The 24,483-nt window shown below is 41.2% G+C and overlaps 2 protein-coding genes across 6 annotated transcripts in view; one reads left to right on the top strand and one right to left on the bottom strand.

Moving 5' to 3' along the window:
• The window catches only part of PLGRKT (plasminogen receptor with a C-terminal lysine), a 244,267-nt gene extending 238,311 nt beyond the window's left edge, over window positions 1-5,956 (bottom strand). For both annotated transcript variants that reach the window (XM_017949884.2, XM_017949882.2), the window contains exon 1: window positions 5,812-5,956. The gene's annotated coding sequence lies outside the window, so the exon portion shown is untranslated. The remainder of the gene's footprint in view (window positions 1-5,811) is intronic.
• A 13,145-nt stretch (window positions 5,957-19,101) lies between these two features.
• The window catches only part of RIC1 (RIC1 homolog, RAB6A GEF complex partner 1), a 147,307-nt gene continuing 141,925 nt past the window's right edge, over window positions 19,102-24,483 (top strand). For 3 of the 4 annotated variants that reach the window (XM_021927837.1, XM_009188802.1, XM_003911730.3), the window contains exon 1: window positions 19,102-19,545. In XM_021927837.1, coding sequence (XP_021783529.1) covers window positions 19,402-19,545 — 144 coding nt within the window. In that variant the 5' untranslated portion in view covers window positions 19,102-19,401. The remainder of the gene's footprint in view (window positions 19,546-24,483) is intronic. The other variant, XM_021927836.1, reaches the window with a different exon arrangement.

Raw genomic sequence — 24,483 nt, forward strand, 5'->3', positions numbered from 1 at the left:
TTTACAGTGAAAGACAGATTGGGGGACAAACAAAAAACCTCTAACTACATGCTCTTTCAAAAGAAACACTTAAAACGTAAGACACAAAATGGTTGAAAGATATAACAGGAAAACAGTAACCAAAAAAACTGAAGTGTGTATTAAAAATCACACAAAATAGACTTTAAGAAAATAAGTATCATTAGAGTTAGAGAGGGGCCACTATTTGATTTTTATAAAGGTTCCAAATGTCAGTGATATAATAACTTCAAAGTTTTACACCTAGAAAAATTGTTTCAAATACATAATGCAAATATTTACTGAACTCCAAAGAGAAATTGCCAATGAGAGCTTTCAGTATCTCTCAATTACCGATAGACCATCCAAAGCAAAGATATTAACAATATGGAAGATCTGAACAACACAATTAACTACACAATTAAATAGATAAAAATTCTGCATCCAACAGTTGGCAAATGCACTTATTTTTCTCAAACATCATAGTACAATTACAAAAATTGTCCATTTATTAGGCCATATGGCAAATCTCATGAAATTATAACATAGTCCTCATTCTCTGTGCACAAAGTAATTTAGAGGCAATAACAAAAGATAAATCTGTAAAAGTTCTTATATATTTAAAAATGTGGAAACACTTGTAGGTAATTCATATGTCAAAGAAAAACTGATGAAAAAGCTGAATGATAATGAAAATATCGCCTACCACGTTCTGTAAAACAGTTAAAGTCGTTAAGGACAATTTATTAATTTGAAAGCTTGTTTTAGAGAAGAAGGTAGGTTAAAAATTAACGAGTTTTGTGTTTAACTCAAGAAATTAGGAGGAAAAATAGAAAAACAATCAAAGTAGGAGGAAGTAGATAATAAAGATAAAAACAGAGGTTCAGAAAAAGGTAAAAAAAAGATACAAAAAAAAATCCACAAAATTAAAAGTTTTATTTTATAAACAGAACAATCTCTGCTGAGATTGAGCGAGAAAAAAAAAAGAACGTACAAATAAGCAATATTAGAATAAAAAGGGACCTAATCACAGACAAGGCAAAGATTTTTTTAGATGAGCTACTCTGAATCATTTAGGCCACATAGTCAAAAACTTAGGTGAAATGGGCAAATTCCTAGAAAACTATGATTTACGAAAACTTACTAAAAAATTGAGAAACTGAATTGTTTTATATCTACCAAAGAAATGCAATCAATATTTTTAAATCTTCCCACAAAGAAAATAATTAGTCCAGATATGTTTATAAATTACTTACACCAAGGTTTCAAGAAAGAGATCATTCCAATCTTTAAAAATGTCCTATAAAACTGAAAAAGAGGGACTATGACACAACTCACTCAATGATATTAATGTAACCTTGATAGCAAAACCAAATAAGGACAGGACAATAAAGAAACCTTTTGGACCAATCTCACTCATAAACATAGCTACAAATTCAAACAAAATACTAATGAAACAAGATTAGGAGTTTATTTCAAATAGATAATACATCATAAAAAAGTTGAGTTTAACCAGAAATGCCAGGGCAGTTAAACATTAGGAAATATAAAATATGGCTAGGCACGGTGGCTCACACCTGTAGCCCCAGTGCCTTGAGAGGCCAAGGTGGGTGAATTACTTGAGCCCAAGAGTTAGAGACCAACCTGGGCAACATGGTAAAACCCCGTCTCCTCTCAAAAAATACAAAAATTAGCCAGGCATGGTAGCACATGCCTGTAGTCCCAGCTACTTGGGAGGCTGAGGTAGGAGAATTGCTTGAGCCTGGAAGGTGAAGGCAACAGTGAGCCAAGATGGCACCACTGCCCTCCAGCCTGGGCAACAGAGCAAAACCCTGTCTCAAAAAATAATAATAATAATAATAATACTAAAGAAAAGAAAATATAAAAATATAATTCACTGACTAGGCACAGTGGCTCACACCTGAAATCCCAGCACTTTGGGAGGCCAAGGCAGGTAAATCACCTGAGGTCAGGAGTTTGACACCAGCCTGACCAACACAGTGAAACCCTTTCTCCACTAAAAGTACAAAGATTAGCCAGGTGTGGTGGTACACGCCTGTAATCCCAGCTACTTGGGAGTCTGAGGCAGGAGAATCGCTTGAATCCAGGAGGCGGAGGTTGCAGCGAGCTGAGATCGCACCATTGCACTCCAGCCTAGGCAAAAAGAGCAAAACTCCATCTCAAAAATATATACACACACACACACACACATATATACACGTATAGATACACATATATGTATATACACACATATATACATACATATGTATGTGTATACACATGTATATATAGTTGTATATACTTGTATATACATATATACATATGTATATACACACGTATATACACGTGTATATATGTGTATATACACACACATATACTATATATACACATATATACACATATATATAATTCACCGTATTAACAGATTAAAGGGGAAAAATATGATAAAAGATGCAGCAGATAATGAGAAGCAGACTTTTCAAAATCATGAATAAGACTTAGAAGTCCTATTTACTTCTACTCAACATTATAGTGGATTTTCTAAGTGCATTAAGACAAGAAAAAGAAGCAACAAAGCACAAAGATTGGGAAAAGCAATAAAAGGTAGGCGTATTGGAATATACTTCATTCATAAAGATATAATTCTCTATACAGAAAGTCCCACAAAATCTACAGGCAAATTATTGGTAATAATAACAGAGCTGGCCATGCAGGGTCTCACGCCTGTAATCCCAGCACTTTGCGAGGCCAAGGAGGGCAGATCACCTGAGGTCAGGAGTTCGAGACCAGCCTGACCAACATGGAGAAACCCCATCTCTACTAAAAATACAAAATTAGCCGGGTGTGGCAGCATTCGCCTGTAATTCCAGCTACTCGAGGGGCTGAGACAGGAGAATCGCTTGAACCCAGGAAGCAGGGGTTGCAGTGAGCCAAGACTATGCTATTGCACTTCTAGCCTGAGCAACAAGAGCAAAACTCTGTCTCAAAAAGAAATAAAATAAATAATACTAACAATAACAAAGCTAACCAACATGGCTGAATAGAAGAACAATATGCACAACCAAATATATTTCTAAGCATTGGCAACAAACAGAAAATTTAAAAAATAAAAAAGCAGGTTACCATATGATAGGTTTGGCTGTGTCCCCACCCAAATCTCATCTTGAACTGTAGCTCCCATAATTCCCACGTTCTGGGAGGGACTCAGTGGGAGGTAATTGAATCATGGGGGTGGGTCTTTTCTGTGCTATTCTTGTGAGAGTAAATATCACGAGGTCTGATGGTTTTATAAGGGGGAATTCCTCTACACAAGCTTTCCTTACCTGCTGCCATGTAAGACATGACTTTGCTCCTCCTTTGCCTTCTGCCATGATTGTGAGGCCGCCCCCAGCCATGCGGAACTGTGAGTCCATTAAACCTCTTGTTCTTTATCAATTACCCAGTCTCTGGTATGGCTTTTATTAGCAGCATGAGAAAAGACTAATATACCATAACAATAAAAAAGTATAAATTATATCTAATGAAGTTATGGAAGACCAATATGGAATGAATTCTAAAACTCTATTTGATAAACATCAAAGAAGATCTACTATAGAAATAAATAAAAGAAGACATTCAAAAGGAAGACTTTCTGTTGTAAAGTTACCAGTTTTTCCCAATTTGACCTACAGATTCAGTGTAACTTAATGCCAAATCCCATTGTGTTTTTTCCCAAGAACCTAAAAGCTTATTCTAAAATTTATATGGATGAACAAAGGTCAAAAATATAACAAAGACTCTTTTTTTTTTTTTTTGAGACGGAGTCTCACTGTGTCTCCCAGGCTGGAGTGCAGTGGCGCGATCTCGGCTCACTGCAAGCTCCGCCCCCTGGGTTCACGCCATTCTCCCGCCTCAGCCTCCCAAGTAGCTGGGACTACAGGCGCCCGCTACCGCACCCGGCTAGTTTTTTGTATTTTTAGTAGAGACGGGGTTTCACCATGTTAGCCAGGATAGTCTCGATCTCCTGACCTTGTGATCCACCCGCCTCGGCCTCCCAAAGTGCTGGGATTACAGGCTTGAGCCACCGCGCCCGGCCAACAAAGACTCTTTTGGAGAAGAATAAGGTAGGAGGTATACTCTATCCTATTTGAGGACTTTGATTACAAAGTTAATTAAGAGAGTGGTATTAATGCTGCAATACACAAATGGATTAATGGAATAGTAGAGATTCTGGAAACAGATCCACACATATTTGGACACCATATATAACAGAGGTGGTATTGTATACAATGAAGAAAGGGAGAATTAGTCAATAAGTGGTGCTGGGAGAATATGGGGATAAATGAAATTGGATTCCTACCCAACATGATACATAAGTCAATTCTAGATGCATCCAAGACTTGGATGTGAAAGCTGATATTTTAAACATCTATAGGATAATGTCTTTAGTTTCCTGGGGTAGAGAAAACACATACCAAAAAAAAGCCTTATCTGAAACTGAAAACACAAAACACTCCAAAAAAGCTTATCTAAAACTGAAGAGATGAACAAAGTTGACTTTCTGTTTTTCAAAATACTCCAAACAAGAATTTGTAGACAAGCCACAAGCCAGTAGTAGATATCTGCTATATATAACTAGTGGTACGCCAAAATACATTTTAAAAACCTGGTGTTGCAGAGAGGAAAAAAGCCATGATTTGTTGGGTATGATTCTTTTCAAGGTGGAAAATTTATTTCAAGCCACCAACATGATGTTGCTAAACATGAAGTTAGGACGAGATACACAAATCTCTCTGACGAGACTACACAAGCCAGCTTCAGCACACCACTGCATATAACACTAAAGGATTTGTTTCCAGAATGCAAGAAGAACTCTTTCTGTTTATCAATAATTAAATGACAAGCAATGCCACAAAAAAGGGAGGCATGAATAGTCATTTTGCAAAAGAGGAAATATGAATGAAGAATAAAAATATGAAAAGATTCTCTGCTTCACAGTGAGAATATAAATGCAAATTAAGATTACGATGAGTAAACATATTATACTCTTCAGATGAACTAAAGTTAAGTATTACTGCTGGGTGCAGCGGTGGATGTCTGTAGTCCCAGTTACTTGGGAGGCTGAAGTAGGAGAATCACTTGAGCCTAGGAGTTTGACTCTAACCTGAGCAACATAGTGAGACCCTGTCTCTAAAAAAAATTAAAAGAGAAATATCACTATATTAATTTTTCCCAAAGACAGTTCAAGGGGAACTCTTAAACAATGCTGGTGTGAACATAAATTGGCACAACCACCCTGGAATACAATTTGTCATTATCTTACAAAGTTAAGTACTGTACATTCTACAATCCAGCAATATGTAAGCTCAGGTATATATTGTAGAGGAATTCTTGCACAAGCATACCAGAAAATATGAACATGAATATGCACAGTAGCACTTTTTGTTAAAAACATAACAACCCAAATATAATCAGTCAAGGTTTGTTCAAAGAAGTAGAACTACTAAGAGAAATTGACATAAGGGATTTATTTTTATTGTAGAGACTTGACTGTATGCAATTGTGGGAGCTGGTTATACAAGCTATGGGAGGCTGCTGTTTCTGTGTCTAGTGCTGGAACCGAAGTTCACAGGACCAGTGGTCAGGAGGTAGAGAGCAGGAAGCGAGGACAAACTGGAATCCATGAGGATGGACTGGAATCTGCATTGGTCTCTCACCACCTCCAAACCTCTGGTGCCATTTACCACGGAGTTAAACACACCTCTGACCCAAGAGTTAGAGAAGCTGAAGCATAAGATCCAGAGGAGCTGGGGGAGCTATGGGCTCTGCACCTACCTCCTGAGTGTTAGGAAATACAGCTAATTTCTTCACTTTCACCTTCCATGTCAGGCAGAAAATGTCTCTCCAGGTTCATCTAGTCTATTTTCATATGGGAAGTTTAAGAGGCCCAGAGAAGTCAAGTGACTTGTTACCTAGAAACCTGTTTTAAAAAAAAAAAAAAAAAAAAAAGTCTTATGCATCTGAAACCCTTCATAAGAAAGTGCGTGTCAGTATTTTGGATCTGGGTACAGGCTCTCTGAGGGATATTTTTGACTCATGTTCTTTTGCCAATTGCCTCTGATTATATCACATAAGACGGCTTAGGTAGCTTTGCAGTAACAGTTCTACTAATTATTCTCCAAAGGAAATTCCTCATTCCACTGCAAATAGATGTGATCTTAAGACTGATTTCCCCCAGAATCACTACAATATAATCTTATCTAAATTTGAGCACAGCATCTAAATATTCATTTTATTTAAATGTGAATTGCTGCATTTGAGCTAAGGCCAAGTTCTCCATATGAAATCCAAATTTGGTACCAATTTGGTAACCATAATCCATGGTTACTCTGTGACTACTAATCTGGGGGAAAAAGAAAACACTCTTTGGCAGAAGAGGATAAGTACATTCCTAATTTTCATTTCCAGATTCTTAGCCACTCATCCAGGATGAATGTTAAAACCATTATCAAAACATAGCCTTAGAAATAAAATTCTGCTAGGGAGATAATAACTCTTTGTCAATGAATTTGAGTAATAATAACACAACAAAGTTCCAGTACTGTGAAAAAGTTTGGCTAATCTCAAGAATATTTATAGCATATGCAACTTGAAGTAATTTCTTTATCTAAAAATATTGGGCCAAAAGAAACTGATTAGAGTTTAATGTAATTTTATATTAAGTGTTTTGCTGTGGTATTTAGATTTTCAATAATACTTTATTATAAATCATCTCAGTGATTTAAAATAGAGTATTTATCACTTTTAAATGATAAAAAAATTTAATCATTTAACATTTTAGATGATAAAAATAAATTTTGAGGAGTGGGAAACTCTTTTGGTAAAGAAAAAGATAAAAATTTTTTTTAGCATTTTTAGTTTCACAAAATAACAAATTGGAAGGTAATGATGTAAATTTGTAAGTTTTTCTCTGCAAAAACTATGTCCTAAAAATCTTTAGATGGTGCATTTCATTACTAACTTTAAAATAAAATTTAAGATAAAAATATGATTCATAGCTAACTTTTTCTGAAATGTGTTTCTTTTTTTACAAAGTGAGATGTATCAGTACTTCTTTTGTTTCTATGCAATAATATTGTCACTCTCCCTTTTCTATTAACTGATTTGGACTCTAAGATAGTGTATAACAAAATGCCCCCACAACCCACAATTTTATGGATATTGTACCTATTGGGTTATTTTCCAATATGGTTATCATGTAGAAACCTCAAAAGAGAGAGGCTAACTTCCTCCTGTAAAGAAGGGATCATTAACACCACCAATCAATTGAACAAAGCCATTTCCACACACAGTCAATAAGTTGCTTTTTTTCTTGTTCTTACTCTTCTGGGTCTAGACTTGAGGAGTTGAAGTGTTAAGGTGTATGTACCTTGGCCATGGGTAACTGCCACAAATTGGGTTCTCAGTGAAGCAGAGTCTGGACAGAGATTGGGGTGAAGGAAGTTTATTAGGGAGTGTTCCTGGGATCAAATCAGTCCACTGTCTGGTCTTAGACCAATAGTAAAGAGGGGAATAGCGTCTTCCCCCACAGGCCAAGGGAAGACAAAATTAGCGGGATATAAGATCTAGCTATTCTTCCCCATGTGGAGATTCTCCTCCCAGTGAACATTTGGGAGAAGCGTTTATTTTTATTAAGAAAGGCAACATTTTTTTTTGACATGTACAAAGCACTTTCCTATATTTTTATTTTTTAATTTTTGATTTCCATAGGTTTTGGGGAAACAGGTGATGTTTGGTTACATAAGTTCTTTAGTGGTGATTTGTGAGACTTTGGTGCACCCATCTGCCGAGCAGTAGACACTGAACCCAATTTGTAGTCTTTTATCTGTCACCCCCTTCCCACCCTTCCTCTGAGTACCCAGAGTCCATTGTGTCATTCTTTTTTTTTTTTTTTTGAGATGGAGTTTCGCTCTGTCGCCCAGGCTGGAGTGCAGTGGCCGGATCTCAGCTCACTGCAAGCTCCGCCTCCCGGGTTTACGCCATTCTCCTGCCTCAGCTTCCCAAGTAGCTGGGACTACAGGCGCCCGCCAACACGCCCGGCTAGTTTTTTGTATTTTTTAGTAGAGACGGGGTTTCACCATGTTAGCCAGGATGGTCTCGATCTCCTGACCTTGTGATCCACCCGCCTCGGCCTCCCAAAGTGCTGGGATTACAGGCTTGAGCCACCGCGCCCAGCCCATTGTGTCATTCTTATGCCTTTGCATCCCCATAGCTTATCTCCCACTAATGAGTGAGAATATATGATGTTTGGTTTTCCAGGAGAGGGTAATATTTTCATTAGGGGTCTATAACTATTAGTGGCTAAATGTTTTTTAAAATTTGGTATTTCAACTGTAGTCTTCATGATCAGTGATTTAAAAAAATACCAAATTGTACTGAAATACATTTGCTATATATTTGTTTCAGATACTATATTAAAATTGAAAAATTAGTGTTTTCTGCTGTTTGGAAAATATGGTAAATTTTCTTCTCTAAGTTTTCTTTTGTTAGAATTTTTATGTGGTGTCACAGGCCTCTCCATGCCCTTTGCATTCTCTTCCAAATATCTGTTCTTGCTGTCAGTTAAGCGGAAATGGTTAGCAACAAAGCAAAATCAAAGCGGATCCACCCAGCTTTTATATCCTGCATGGCTGAACTTTAATGAAAGTTTTAGTTTTTCCAAAAGTCTGGTCTTTACTGACTGGGAATGAAAACCATTTGGAAAAAAATGCCTTGAGCATGTGAACCATGTAATTTCATTTGAACTACAGAATTCCAAAAATACTTTGCTTATTGAAAGAGCAGTTATATTGCTGTGTTAGAACTTGATATTGAGAAGGATAAGTACTAGTTCTTTTCTCCCTTTTTCTCATAAACATTTAAAAAAATTAAAGACTGTCTGAGTGGCTGGTTAGGAAAATAGTGTGAAGAGGCTAAGTTGGACCACCAGGTAGGCTTGCTCTAGAACCTATTCCTTCCTTAGGAGATCCATCTACTCTTCTGCACTCCATAGAGCCCCATGCAGCTTGAAGCAACCCACTCTGCATTGATGATAATTCAAGGCTCCATCTGGCCATGTCTTGATGACTACTTTAACTGAAGCCCAGTCATTTCATCAGTTCTGCTCACTGACACCAGTGTAAATGCTGTGACAGTAGCAAAACTGGAATTGCTGGGTCCCTGCTAGGCAATCGGGACAGAGAACAAAGTAGATCCTGTTCAGTTTTATGTCTCCATGAGGGGATCAGGTGTTAACATTATTAACTAGAATTTTTGGGAATATGTAGTACGTGCTAGTCACAATACTGGATACTTTTACATGGATTACGTTATTCAATCCTCGTAACAATCCTTTATGGAATTTTGAAGCTTAGAGAGATTAAGAAATCAGGTTTTGAAACCAATCAGTCTGACTCTAGAGGCTTTGATCTTCTTTCCTATTTTGTAATCTCTGGCTTTTAGTCATGGGTCTTAGTGTACTAGATTGGGATCTCAGATAGCAGTGTAGTAGATATAGTTGGTGCCCTGCCCATGTCTCCTGAGCCTTACCAAGTGCCAGCAGCTGGACCATCTTGCTTAATGGCCTTCTCTGGTGACTGGAGCTCTATGTGTGAGCATAGGTTTGAGGAGATGTGATGCCTTAAATGCAGCCTTTAACTAATGATTGATAGGAGGTGGGGTATAAATACTTCAGCTCCTTTGCTACTCTGGTAGAATAACTCAAGGGGCATGAATTTTACACTGGTACCCAAAATTCTCCAGAGGGATTAAGTCCATTATCTATAGTACTAACCCACTTGAAAACACACCCTTTTCATTGATTGCCTTCCCTCTTTGTCTCACTTCCCTTGCCCGTATTTCCTGAGATCACTACCCAAGTAAACTACTTGTGTACGTATTAATGTCTTGGGATCTGGCTTCTGGGGGAACCAAAACTAAGACAAAGAGCAAAGAAAAGGTGAACCTATGAAGAAGGAGGACCCAATTGGAGCGGTTGTGGCAATGCTGGAAGGAAAGCATGGGGTTGCAGTCTCTAGGAAGAAGCCTCTGATGATGTTTTCCTGTTCTTGAAGCTGACAGTGTCATTGTGAGACAGGAGACAAAGGTTTTGGGAGATTATTGAATATTGACACACTGAATGGTTCTTTGCTTGATTGGATGGAATTTCCTTCGGAAGTTCTCTTTTGATCTGTTCTTTTCAAATGTATGCTATATTTGCCCAAGTTTAATAAGAAGAGATTCCAGAAAATGCAACCATTAATAACTGGAATAACGAAACAAAGAAAATGCCAACATGTTAAAAATAGAACATTGAGTAAATGGTCATAAGTAAATGAAAGACAAAAAGTATAATTTTGAAGGATGTATAATTTACTCATATGGCCTGAATGTAGTAACAGTATGTATCATATTTCATGCAAACTTAAACTGAATGAGGCTCTTTTTTTTTTTTTTTTTTTTTTTTTTTTTTTAAGACAAAGTCTCCCTCTGTCACTTAGGCTGGAGTGCAGTGGTGCAATCTCGGCTCACTGCAACCTCCGTCTCCCAGGTTCAAGAAATTCTCCTACCTCAGCCTCCCAAGTAACTGGGACTACAGCTGCGCGCCACCATGCCTGGCTAATTTTTGTATTTTTAGTAGAGACGGGGTTTCACCATATTGACCAGGCTGGTCTCAAACTCCGGGCCTCAAGTGATCTGCCCGCCTTGGCCACCCAAAGTGCTGGGGTTACAGGGATGAGCCACCATGCCCAACCTAAATGCAATAGTTAACAATTTACAATACCATTAACCTTAACAAGGCAAGATTTTGCCCATGCCCATGTTAGTCCCTGAAAATTTGGGCACCACTGGACGTCCAGTTAATCGGTAAAGATGATAGAGTCACTAGTTGAGACATGATCCTTTAAGTGTAGTAAAAGTGGTATAAAAGAGCCTCATTGGCCGGGCATGGTGGCTCATGCCTGTAATCCCAGCATTTTGGGAGGCCGAGGTGGGCAGATCACAAGGTCAGGAGTTTGAGACCAGCCTGGCCAATATGATGAAACCCCATCTCTACTAAAAATACAAAAATTAGCCAGGCATGGTGGTACATACCTGTAATCCCAGCTACTCAGGAGACTGAGGCAGGAGAACCACTTGAACTTGGGAGGTAGAGGTTGCAGTCAGCTGAGATTGTACCACTGCACTCCAGCCTGGGTGACAGAGCGAGACTCCATCTCAAAATGTGTGTGTGTGTGTGTGTGTGTATATGTATATATACATTTTATTGCTAACAAAATGCTCACGATCTTCAGAGCATCCAGCAAATAGTAATCTCTTTGCTGCTGGAGGGTCTTGTCCCATGTTGATGGCTGCTGACTGATCAGGGTGGTGGTTGCTGAAGGTTGCAAGTTTTTTGTTTTTGTTTTTGTTTTTTTTTGAGATGAGTCTTCCTCTGCCACCAGGCCGGAGTGCAGTGGTGTGATCTCGGCTCACTGCAACCTCCGCCTTGCAGGTTCAAGCAATTCTCCTGCCTCAGCCTCCCAAGTAGCTGGGACTACAGGCAGGTGCCACCACGCCTGGCTAATTGTTGTATTTTTAGTAGAGACGGGGTTTCACCATGTTGGCTAGGATGGTGTCGATCTCTTGACCTTGTGATCTGCCTGCCTTGGCCTCCCAAAGTGCTGAGGTTACAGGCATGCGCCACCGTGCCCGACTGCAATTTCTTAAAATAAGAAAACAATAAAATTTGACCCATTGATGAACTCTTCCTTTCATGAATAATTTTTCTGTAGCATGTGATGGTGTTTGATAGCATTTAAACCATAGTAGAAATTCTTTCAACATTGGAGTCAATCCTCTCAAACCCTGTCACTGCTTTATCAACTAAGCTTATGTAGTATTCTAAAACTTTTGTCATTTCATCAATGTTCACAGCATCTTAACTAGGTGAACACTCCATCTCAAGAAACCACTTTCTTTGCTAATCAATAAGAAGCAACTGCTCATCCATTAGTTTTATCATGAGATTGTAGCAATTCAGTCACATCTTCAGGCTGTTTCAATTCTTTTTCACTTGCTATTCCCATCACTTCTGAAGTGACTTCCTACATGAAGTCTTGAACCCCTCAAAGTCACTCATAAGGATTAGAAGCAACTTATTCCAAATTCCTGTTAATACTGACATTTTGACCTCCTTCCATTAATCATGAATGTTCTTAACGGCATCTAGACTGGCATATAAACCTCCTTTCCAGAAGGTTTTGTTTTATTTATTTATTTATTTATTTGAGACAGAGTCTCACTCTATTGCCCAGGCTGGAGTGCAGTGGTACAATCTTGCTCACTGCAACTTCCACCTGCTGGGTTCAAGGGATCCTTGTGCCTTAGTCTCCACAGTAGCTGGGACTACAGGTGTGTGCCACCACACCCGGCTAATTTTTGTTTATGAGATAGAGTTTCATTCTTGTTGCCCAGGCTGGAGTGCAGTGGCGCGACCTCAGCTCACTGCAACCTCTGCCTCCCGGGTTGAAGCAATTCTCCTGCCTCAGCCTCCCGAGTAGCTGGGATTACAGGTGCCCGAAACCATGCCTAGCTTTTTTTTTTTTTTTTTTTTTTTTTTTTTTTTGAGATGGAGTCTCGCTCTGTCACCCAGGCTGGAGGGCAGTGGCGCGATCTCGGCTCGCTGCAAGCTCCACCTCCCAGGTTCATGCCATTCTCCTGCCTCAGCCTCCCGAGTAGCTGGGACTACAGGCACCCACCACCACGCCCAGCTAATTCTTTCTGTATTTTTAGTCGAGATGGGGTTTCACCACGTTAACCAGGATGGTCTCGATCACCTGACCTCGTGATCCACCCGCCTCGGCCTCCCAAAGTGCTAGGATTACAGGCGTGAGCCACTGTGCCCAGCCACACCTGGTTAATTTTTGTATTTTTTAGTAGAGACAGGGTTTTACCATGTTGGCCAGACTGGTCTTGGACTCCTGTCCTCAGGTGATCCACCCACCTCGGCCTCCCAAAGTGCTGGGATTACAGGTATGAACCACCATACCCAGCCAAATTTTTGTATTTCTAAGTAGAAACGGGGTTTCACCATGTTGGCCAGGCTGGTCTTGAACTCCTGACTTCAGGTGATCCGCCCACCTCAGCCTCCCAAAGTGCTGGGATTACAGGCATGAGCCACCACGCCCAGCCCCTTTCCACAAGGTTTTAGATTTACTTTGCTCAGATTCATCAGAGGAATCACTATGTATAGCAGATTCACTATGTACAGCTGCATTTCATAGCAGCTCTAGTCTTATGAAATGTATTTCTTAAATAATAAGACTTAAAAGTCAAAATTACTCCTTGGTCCATGGGCTACAGAATGGATACTGCATTAGCAGGCAAGGAAACAGCATTAATCTCCTTGTATGTCTCCATCAGAACTCTTGGATGGCTAGATGTGCTGTCCATGAACAGTAAAAATTTTAAAGGACTCTTTCATTCCAAGTAGTAGTTCTCAACAAGAGCTTAAAATATTCAATAAACGACACTGGAAACGGATGTGCTGACATCCATGCTTTGCTGTTCCATTTACAGAGGACAGACAGGGTACACTTGACATAATTCTTAAGGGCCCTAGGATTCTAGGAATGGTAAATGAGCACTGGCTTAGACCAAAAAAGTTACCAGCATTATTGGCCACTAACAAGAGAGTCAGCCTGTCCTTTGAAGTTTTGAAGCCAAACATTGACTTTTCCTCTCTAACTATGAAAGTCCTAGATGACATCTTATTCCAATAGATGGCTATTTCGTCTACACTGAAGATCTGTTGTTTAATGTAGTCACCTTTATCAAAGATCTTAGCTAGATCTTCTGGATAACTTGCTGTAGCTTCTACATCAGCACTTGCTACTTCACCTTGCACTTTAGTTATGGACACAGCTTCTTTTGGTAAACCTCATGAACCAACCTCTGCTAGCTTCAAATATTTCTTCTGCCTCTCATAGGCTTCACAGAATGGAGGAGAACTAGGGCGTTGCTCAGGCCTAAGCTTTGGCTTAAGGGAATGCTTTTTAAAAACTGGTTTTTGCTTCATTTTAGAGACAGGGTCTCACTCTGTCACCCAGTCTAGTGGCGCACATAGCTCATCGTAATGTGGAACTCCTGGGCTCAAGTGATCCCCCTGTCTCAGCCTCCCAAGTAGCTAGGACTACAGGTATACACCACCACACCTAGCTAATTAAAACTGTTTTTTAAAAAAGAAATGGGGTCTTGCTATATTGCCCAGGCTGGTCTCAAAGTCTTGGGCTTAAGTGATCCTCCTGTCTCAGCCTCCCACAGTGCTGGGATTACAGGCATGAGGCACTGCGTCTGGTTTAAGAGAATGTTGTGGCTTGCTTTATCTTCTATCTAGACCATTAAAACTTTCTCCAGGTCAGCAACAAGGCTGTTTTGCTTTATCATTCCTATGTTCTCCAGAGTGGCACTTTTAATTTCCTTTAATAATTTTTTTTCCTTTACATTCATAACTTGGCTAATGGGTACAAGCGGCCTAGCTTTTGGCCTAGCTTTGCTTTCAACATGCCTTCCTCACTTAGTTTAACCATTTCTAGCTTTTCACTTAAAGTGAGAGATGGGATTCTTCCTTTCACTTGAACACTTAGAGGCTACTGTTGGGTTACTAACAGGCCTAATTTCAATATTGTTGCATCTCAGGGGATAGGGAAGCCCAAAGCAAGGGAGAGAGACAGAGGAACTGCCTGTTGATGGAACAGTCAGAACACACACAACATTTATCGCTTAAGTTCTCCATCCTACATAGATGTGGTACATGACACCACAAAATAATTACAATAGTTACATCAAAGACCACTGATCACAAATCATCACAACACATATACTAATAATGAAAAAGTTTCAAATATTGAAAGAATTACCAAAATGTGATACAGAACCATGAAGTGAGCATATACTATTAGAAAAAATTGTGCCAACAGACTTGCTCAACACAGGGTTACCAAAAACCCTGGATTAAAAAAAAAAAGGACCAAATTACACTTCCATCAAGAGTGTATAAATGTATCCCTGTTTCTTATGTGTACTCTTACCAACATTAGTTCTTGTAATTTAAAAAGTTTATAAGTTTCATAGATGAAAACATGCACCTAATAACTTCTTTTTTTTTTTTGAGACAGGATATCGTTCCTCTCAGTCAGGTGGGAGTGCAATAGCACGATCTTGGCTCACTGCTACCTTTGCCTCCCGGGCTCAAGCAATTCTCCTGCCTTAGCCACCTGAAGGGCTGGGACCACAGTATGTATGCCACAGTGCCGGCTAATTTTTTGTAGAGACAGGGTTGCACCGTGTGGCCCAGGCTGGTCTCAAACTCCTGGGCTCAAGTGATCTGCCTACCTCAGCCTCCGAAAGTGCTGAGATTACAGGCGTGATTACACTGCCCAGTCCCCTATTAACTTTTATCGTAAGCTTAATCTTAGAACAGAGTCCAAAAATTTTGACTAGAGTGGTGGGGGAAGCTGGTAGAAAAAGGAGGAGAAGGAAGACCTAAGGCATGGGAACTGTTAGTATATTGTACAAAATGAAGTTAAAATATGGTATTTGAAAGTTGAAGCCGGGCACAGTGGTTCACACCTGTTATCCCAGCACTTTAGGAGTCCAAAGCTGGTCGATCATTTGAGGCTAGGAGTTGGGAGACTAGCCTGGCACATGATGAAACCCCATCTCTACTAAAAATACAAAAACTAGCCAGGCATGGTGGGGCACCTGGTCCCAGCTACTCAGGAGGCTGAGGTACAAGAATCACTTGAACCCGGGAGGCGGAGGTTGCAGTGAGCCAAGATTGCACCACTGCACTCTAGCCTGGGCGACAAAGCAATGCTCTGTCTCAAAAAAAAAAGAAAAAGAAAGTTGAAAATCCAGCCAATAACATTTTAGTCACAATGGGGGAACTCTCAAGTATGGGGTTTTGGAGAGTCAGCTATTTCCTTTTCTCCTCACCAGGGAGAAAGACCTAGAGGTTTTTCCCCTCTCCCTCTCACTGTCCAGAGCAATTACCACAATTTAGTTCAGCCTAAAGAGCATACACTGTTGGAAAAACGGCACTAATAGACTTACTTGACGCAGGGTTGCCATAAGCCTTAATTTTTTTTTTTTTTTCCTGAGACAAAGTCTCACTCTGTCACCTAGGCTGGAGTGCAGTGGCGGGATCTCGGCTCACCACAACCTCCGCCTCCCAGGTTCAAGCAATTCTCCTGCCTCAGCTTCCGGAGTAGCTGAGACGACAAGTGAATGCCACTATGTCCGGCTAATTTTTGTATTTTTTTTTTTTTAGAAGAAAGACAGCGTTTCACCATATTGGCCAGGCTGGTCTCGAACTCCCGACCTCGTGATCTGCCTGCCTTGACCTCCCAAAGTTTTGGGATTACAGGTGTGAGCCACCGTGCCCAGCCAAACCTTACATTTTAAAAAAATCACACTGGAGCCTGGGTGCGGTGGCTCATGCCTGTAATCCCAGCACTCTGGGAGGCCAAGGTGGGTGGATTACCTGAGGTCAGGAGTTCCAGAGCAGCCTGACCAACACAGAGAAACCCCGTCTCTACTAAAAATACAAAATTAGCTGGGCATGGTGGTGCATGCCTGTAATCCCAACTACTCTGGAGGCTGAGGTAGGAGAATTGCTTGAACCAGGAGGTGGAGGTTGCAGTGAGCTGAGATGGCACCACTGTACATCAACCTGGGCAACAAGAGTGCAACTCCAACTAAAAAAAAAAAAAGAAAAGAAAAGAAAAAAAGAAATCACACTGGATCTGTAGAAAGAATATCAGTTCTTTTCAACCATGTGACTTCAGGCATATCTACCACACTTGTCATGTTTCCTCACTTAAAGTGAGAATAACAACGTCACACCAATGTCACCCACCTTGAATGTTTACTGTGAATTAAATCAAGACAAGCATCTGAAATTATTTCATGAATCTTAAGTGCTACACAGGAGTATGGCAGAGGAATTAGCTTCTAAAGTCAGCAAGGTTAAAATTAAGTGCAATAAAAAATGCTTAGAAGTTCCTTAAATTGCCCATGAGCACAGTATGACAGACTTGAGACACACATGAGAACAAAGACTCTCTGAGAGACAGCTGGGATAAACATTCAGTAACACTGCCAGCAGAATTGTTGCACTAGAACATTTTCATTTCCTCTCTCTTTCTGCCAAGTGCATAACTGAATCTACGATGAAAGTATGATGCAACTTTGTTATTCTACAATTTTAAATTGGCAAGTTAAGAAACCTCTCTGGGCCTCTTTGTCTAATGATGTAGCTCAGCTGGATCAGGGTTTCATCCACGGTTTGTCTGACAAATATTGCCAGCTTACTATGCTTACTGTGTTCCAGGCTGCTGTGTTGGACTGTGGGAGGGTAGACGCCAAGGAGACAATCTGATCACAACAGGCTGGTGAGTGGTGAGGCAGTTTCAACTTTCATTTGAGGAATCCAGGGTTCTATAACCACCTTCTAGGGAATGCGGTGAATGTTTAGAAAAATTACAGAAAGTTACCAGCTACTCAGGAGGCTGAGGCAGGAGAATGGCGTGAACCCGGGAGGCGGAGGTTGCAGTGAGCCGAGATCGCGCCACTGCACTCCAGCCTGGGCGACAGAGTGAGACTCCATCTCAAAAAAAAAAAAAGAAAAGAAAAAAAAAAAAAAATTACAGAAAGTTACATATTTTGTTATGAATACCAGCTACAATGCTATATCTAATATGAATTAAGTTTCTGTTTCCTTTTTTTCTGTTTATGTTGCTACTTTTTTTTTTTGAGACAGTCTCACTCTGTTGCCCAGGCTGGAGTGCAGTGGCGGGATCTTGGCTCACTGCAACTCCGCCTCCCAGGTTCAAGTGATTCTCCTGACTTAGCCTCCCGAGTAACTGGGATTACAGGCACCTGCCACCACACCCAGCTAATTTTTGTATTTTCAGTAAGACGGGGTTTCACCATGTTGGCCAGGCTGGTCTCGAACTGCTTACCTCAAGTGATCTGCCCGCCTCAGCCTACCAAAATGCTAGGATTACAGGCGTGAGCCGCCGCACCCCGCCTATGTTGCTACTTTTTAATGTGGGTTCAGTTTTTAAACCTGGCTTTTTAATTGAAAAAGTAATACAAACATATGTAAAAATTCAAACTGTAACAAAAAAGGTAGACAATGAGAAGCAAATCTTTCTTCTATTTCAGACTCCTCCTTCCCCACTCCACACCACATCCCCTCAACCCTCCTTCTATTCAGACGTTACCACTGGGTCAATCCGTTGAAAGTTACAGTTAAGGTGGTACCTGGAGTCCAAAAGCTAAATATGAACCTAAGCTATCACCAATCCCTTCCAGTTCTAAAACTAAGTCCAAGCCTTTTGCAGCACGAAAGAGATAGCCTCCTCCTATCTAAAGTTATGGCTGGTAGAGGCTCAGACGAATGGAAACCGATTTCAGACACATGTTTAGAACTCCTGAAAGGCAGAAGACAGAACTTAATACTTTTATGGTGAGTGGTTTATTTACTGACTAAATAAACGCTCCCTTAGGGATGTAAGCTCTATACGGGCAGGAGCTTCATCACCAGCTCTCACTGCAGACCCCGGCATTAAAGGCGCTCACACGGTAAAAGCCCCTACCGCCCTCTACAGCCACAGTAGGCCAGCAGCCCAGAGTGGGAATCCGCGCAGGGCGTCACGTGACTCCAGCTCCCCGGCATCCGGCCCGCCCCCACCGAGACCCCGCCAATCCGGAAGGGAGGTCCAATTTGGCCAGGCCAGGGCGTGTTCCATGGGCCCAGTCGCCTTGCTGCTGCGTTATCCCTAGACTCGCCCCACTTGCCTCGGAGTCTCAGGCGGTTGCCCAGGTCCTCCCGGCAAAACCTTGGAGCTTGCTAGGGAGAGGAGCAAGTGCGGGGCCAGCGAGCAGAAGTGCCGACGCAGCCCGGCAGCCGCGGGCGAGGCTTAGGCTGAGCTTCAGGATACAGCTAGGGGGACGGCAGGAGTCTCCAGAGCGCGCGCGCCGGCCCTCCCCGTCCCGACCCACGCGGCGCGGCGTGGTGACGCCCGCGCGGCCTGAGGAAGGGGCGGGGCCGGGGCGGGCCTCCGCGCTCCTCCCGCCCTCTCTCTGTCCCTACTCTCCCTCCCCTTCCCTCCCCCACACTCGGCCCCTTCAGCTTGGGGGTGCCTTCGTCGCGCAGCCTCGCGTCGGCCCGGCCCGGCTAGGCCAGCGGGCAGATGCCCCGAGCTGCAGCCGCCGCCGCCGCCGACTCGGCCGGTGGCGGTGTGGGAGGCGGGCTACCAGCCCGGGGCCGCTGAGTGTGACGGACGCAGCTGGGAGCCGGGGGCCCGGGGCCCCGGCGTCGGTGGCTCCGCACGGACCATGTATTTTCTGAGCGGCTGGCCCAAGAGGCTGCTGTGCCCTCTGGGGAGCCCGGCCGAGGAGCCTTTCCACGTTCAGTCCGACCCGCAGAGGGCTTTCTTCGCCGTGCTGGCCGCGGCCCGCCTCAGCATCTGGTACAGCCGAGTAAGTACAGCCGCCCGCCGCCCTTCGCCGCTGCCTCCCCGGCCCCCCGGCGCCGTCCCACCCCTAACTTCCACCCAGCGCCCGGGACCCCTGCCCCTTCGCGCCAGACCCACCTGCCTTCGCCGTCCGCGTCCTCCTTCCACCGACTTGGCAGCACGTACCCGCCGGCTCCGGGCACGTCCTCCAGCCGGCGGTCCGGGGTGGATGAAGTCGCTGCTGCCGAAAATCCCTGAGCCTCCCCACGTTGGACCGACTGCCGCGCCGTGCAGACTCCGCACGCTCCCCGGCCGAGCCCAGACTTGTTCTTCCCTCCCTTCCCCCATTCCCCGAGGAACAAATTTGTTTAAACTTTCCACAATTAGAAATCCGGCCGCTATGGTGCCCCAACCCTCCCTCCCTTTAAAGGTCGTTGTTTTGGAGTTAGGGAAAGCCTCTTGGGCTTTACCCAGCGCCAGACTTTACAGGCCTATAATAAATTATTTCTAGAAACTACAGCCTGAATTCTTTATTCTTCACTAAAGGTCTGGTTATTTAACTCCCCTCTTTAACTCCAACATCCCTTCCCCACTTTCGAGTTGGTCTTTTTCTTTGCTGCTGCTCTTGGACTCTTCGGAGTAGGGGGTTAAAGGAGCGGAAGTAGAACTCAAATCTCTTCGCACAACCCCCAGTTATAACACCTGGAAATAATAAGGCTTGGGAGGAGCATGGAACTGAATTCTGTTTTTGCTTTAAGTCCTGGTTATCTTTTTCTTTCTTGTATTGAGTAGATATGAGAAAGAAATAAGTGGTGGATGGGATACTCCCTACTCTCTACAAACACTGCTATAACTTTGTCAATGAGAACGACAGAGTTCAGAGTATAAAAATGCTTTTTTTCCTCCCCAAAGAAGGCAGTACCAATCGATGTCAGAGTGAAGTTTTTCTCCTTTCCAAGTTAATTTGACCATGTGGGATAGGTTGTGACCTTGTCCTTATTAGATCTTCGTGAAATACTGGTTTTAGTTTGGTAAAATCCCCAAATCTTTGTGTGTTACTATTCGATTGCCTGTAATGCCCTTGACCGTCCTCACCCACATCCCTGGTAAAACTGGTGATGGGATTTAGTGACGGGTAATTCTGGTGTCTCCTGTGACTGTCATAGTTGGGCTGTAAATCAGACTACTTGCCATCAAGTTTTGGCGGATCTAATTTTCAAATGCAAATCAGAACAAAACAAACTGTTATAAAATCCTAATACCAATAATATGACTATTTTGTCTAGTGCTTGATGGTGTTTTGAATATGTATGTATGTGTGTATATATATATAAAAACGTGTAAATATATACACATATATCTATAAAGTATCATCTGGTTCCTAAATGAGATACTCGTTTACAATGTATATGCCAGTTGAATAATTTTTAATTTGTTTAGGTGTATATAACTATTAACTTTAAAGCACATGCAGAAAAAATGGAACTTGAATTTAAATTGTCTTTTGAATTTAGTACATAATTCCTTTTGAATGTAACAAATTTAGACTTTACGTCTAAAATTTAACTTTTCTTACCTTTAAAAAGGCAGACCTAAGTTAATTTTAAATAAAAGTAAACAGTATGAATTGACCAGAAGCCTGTACACCACTTTATTCCCCCATAAGAGGAGCACAAAAATTTGCTTTAATTTAGGGACATTGTGAATATTCTTAAGAATGTCCATTGTTTGGTTTTGGAGTTAGATACTACATCTAGAAATCCAAGACAGTCCTGGAATTTAAACTATTTATACTCTTCTTTCAAATTCCCACCTCACATGCAGCTTCCTTTTTCCACGGAAGTCCAGGGACCACTACTATTAAGTTCCAGTGTGCAGAAGTTAGGCTGTAGGGAACCCATGGGTTTAGAGGTCTGGAGTGAAATGAAATGCAGGATACCTTACAGGAGGCTGCATGATACTGTAGTATGAGTGGTTAACCTTGGTCTCTGGGCACCAGCTTTGTTGTCACTTAAAAAAATCAGGTATTCACGAGGTCAAGAGATCGAGACCATCCTGGTCAACATGGTGAAACCCCGTCTACTAAAAACACAAAAACATTAGCTGGGGGTGGTAGCGCGCGCCTGTAGTCTCAGCTACTCGGGAGGCTGAGGCAGGAGAATCGCTTGAACCCAGGAGGCAGAGGTTGCAGTGAGCCAGGATTCCACCACTGTACTCCAGCCTGGCGACAGGGCAAGACTCTGTCTCAAAAAAAAAAAAAAAAAAAAAAATCAGGTATTGAACCAAGTGATTATAAGGTGTATGATTACATGCCTAGGTGAGTGGGATACAGTTACTAGACCCCAGCTTCCAATCTTCTCTTCCTGGGATATGCGCTTTCTTACTCTGTATGAAAGTTTTCATTTTGATTTTCTAATTTCTAAACTTCCTGAAAGTATGTAAGTTAAAATAAATTTAGATTAACACACTTCATTTAAAAGTGAAAATACCTTTAGGTAATAAAGGGCTGTCAGTTATACTGCGTAATTTAGAGTGAATTGGTTTTAAAAGTTCTAATGGAGCTGCTAAAAGCTTTGACTTTTGAGAGGCTGTAGATGCAAGTAATTTTATGTTAATATTTTGAAGATCTACAGGATTCTACAGAGTTGAAGTCTTACAGCTGCTTGAGGGCATTTGAAGGCAGGGAGGCATGCTCATAGAGATGATAAAACAAGATTTGCTTACTTGAAATTTTGTTAGGGCTCACTTAGTAAATCAAGCTCTCTTAGAAGGGATAGGTTTTAAAAAGAGACAACTAGCCTTATGGAAGGGACAGTCGTTTGGTGGTCTAAGCTGGTGGTTTTAATGTTCAAAAGAATTGTGGAAATTGTATGTGTACAATGATGCTTCATAAGACTGAATCTCTGTTAAAATCTCTAACTGTACATTATATGGGTCTTCTAGTGAACTTTTATGTACTACTTATACCTACCGTCCTCTATTCTAAGTAGGTATTCGGAATTCCACTGTTATAGACTCATATGTCTTCATAATTATTTCCTCCCCCAAAGTTGAGAAATACAGTATAGTGTTGTTTATGAACAAAAGAGCCTCTAGATAGTCACTTAGCTTTTTTATATTGAAGCCCCAATGTTACATTTTGGAGCCCCCGAAAAGGTGTTAAAAAGGGCTCAATATGTGTAGGCTAGATTGGGGTGGTAGAGGTAGAACTTTACTGGGGGCAATTGATACATTTCTGCTAAGGTTGTTGTAAAAGGACTAGTTTCAGCTTTGAGGATGAAACTGCTATATAAGGTAGGTTATGATTTATGATTGACATAGGTGTAGTGTGAGATGAATTACATTTTGTACTGTACTGGGGGCCCAGAATTACTCCTTTAATATACTAACTGTGAATATGAAAGTCTATATATGTGAACATCAAAATGATATCTTTGAATGTAGCCATTCTAAATTAGATGTATAATCATATCTCATTTTTCACGTCACTGACTTTAAACATTTAAATTACCTTCAGATGTATTTTTGAACACCAACTGTAAAATACAGATGTGTATAAAAGGGATGAAGAGACATGTTATATGTGAACTGTGTAAAGATGTTAATGTGTTAATATGATAAATCTTGTGTGTTATCACTGTTGTAGGTAGTTAATAAAAAGCTGAAATGGGCAAATAATTGCTAGGCTTATAAAATAAATTGTATGTCATTTAGTAATCCTGAGCAAAAACTTAGTTCCCACTGGTGTGCTAATCATGGGAAAAAAAACAATAATCTTTCAAAAGAACCAAGCTTTGGATCAGGTATATGATTAACTGTGTGACCTCAGGAAGACCATTTTATTTGTATTTTCCCAGCATTCCCATTTCTCACCCTTTTAACTCTATTACTCACTGCCTCCAGAGAGCCTTCTTTATAAATTCACTGCTCTGAAGTCTTCTAGGGTTCACTGTTGATTAAAGAATGAAGTTCAAACTTCTTAGTTTGATATCACAGACACTCCCTTCTTGGAATGCTCTCTTGCCTCATTTCTGCCTGTCCGAATATTATCCATCCTTTAACTGCTGTTGAAATCCTTTCTTTATGAGTCATTCTTTACCTACTGTAACCATAAGTGTTCATTTTTCTGATGAACTGCTGCTTCCCCCCTACTACCAGCTTTGTTGAGGTATAATTGACAAGTAAAAATTGTATATATTTAAGGTGTGCTGTGCAATACTTGGATCTACCCTGTGAATTGATAACCACAGTCAGTCTAATTAACAGATCCACCATCTCACACAGTTACCCCTTTTTTTGTATGTGGGATGAGAACGCTTAAGACCTACTCTCTTAGCGAATTTCAAGTATACGTTATGTGTTAATTATGGAAATAAATATCATTATTAACGATAGTTACTGTGGCGTACATTAGGTCCCCAGAATGTATTCATTTTATACCTGAAAATTTGTACCTTTGACCAAAGTACTCTCATTTCACCCACCTCCTAGGCCGTGGCAATCATTGTTCTACTCTTCTGTTTCTATGAGTTTGACGTCTTTATATTCCATGTATGACATCATGCAGTTGTTTTATGTCTTGCTCACTTAGTATGGTGTCCCTAAGTTTCGTCCATGTTGTTGCAGATGGCAGGATTTCCTTGTTTTTTAAAGGCTGAATAATATTTCATGTGTGTATGTGTGTGTGTTACGTTTTCTTTATCCATTCATCTATTGACAGACACTTAGGTTGTTTCCATATCTTTGCTACTTTGAATAATGCTGCAAAGAATATGAGAGTGCAGATATCTCTTTGAGTTACTGATTTCAATTCCTTTGGATATATACCTAGAAGTGGGATTGTTGGATCATGTGATAGTCCTGTTTTTAGTTTGAGGAACTTCTGTTTTCCATAATGACTGTACCATTTTGCAGTCCCATCAGCAGTGTACAGGGAGGGCATCCCTTTTCTCCACATCTTTGC

The sequence above is a fragment of the Papio anubis genome, chromosome 13 (assembly GCF_008728515.1).
Source record: "Papio anubis isolate 15944 chromosome 13, Panubis1.0, whole genome shotgun sequence".
Classification (NCBI taxonomy): Eukaryota; Metazoa; Chordata; class Mammalia; order Primates; family Cercopithecidae; genus Papio; species Papio anubis.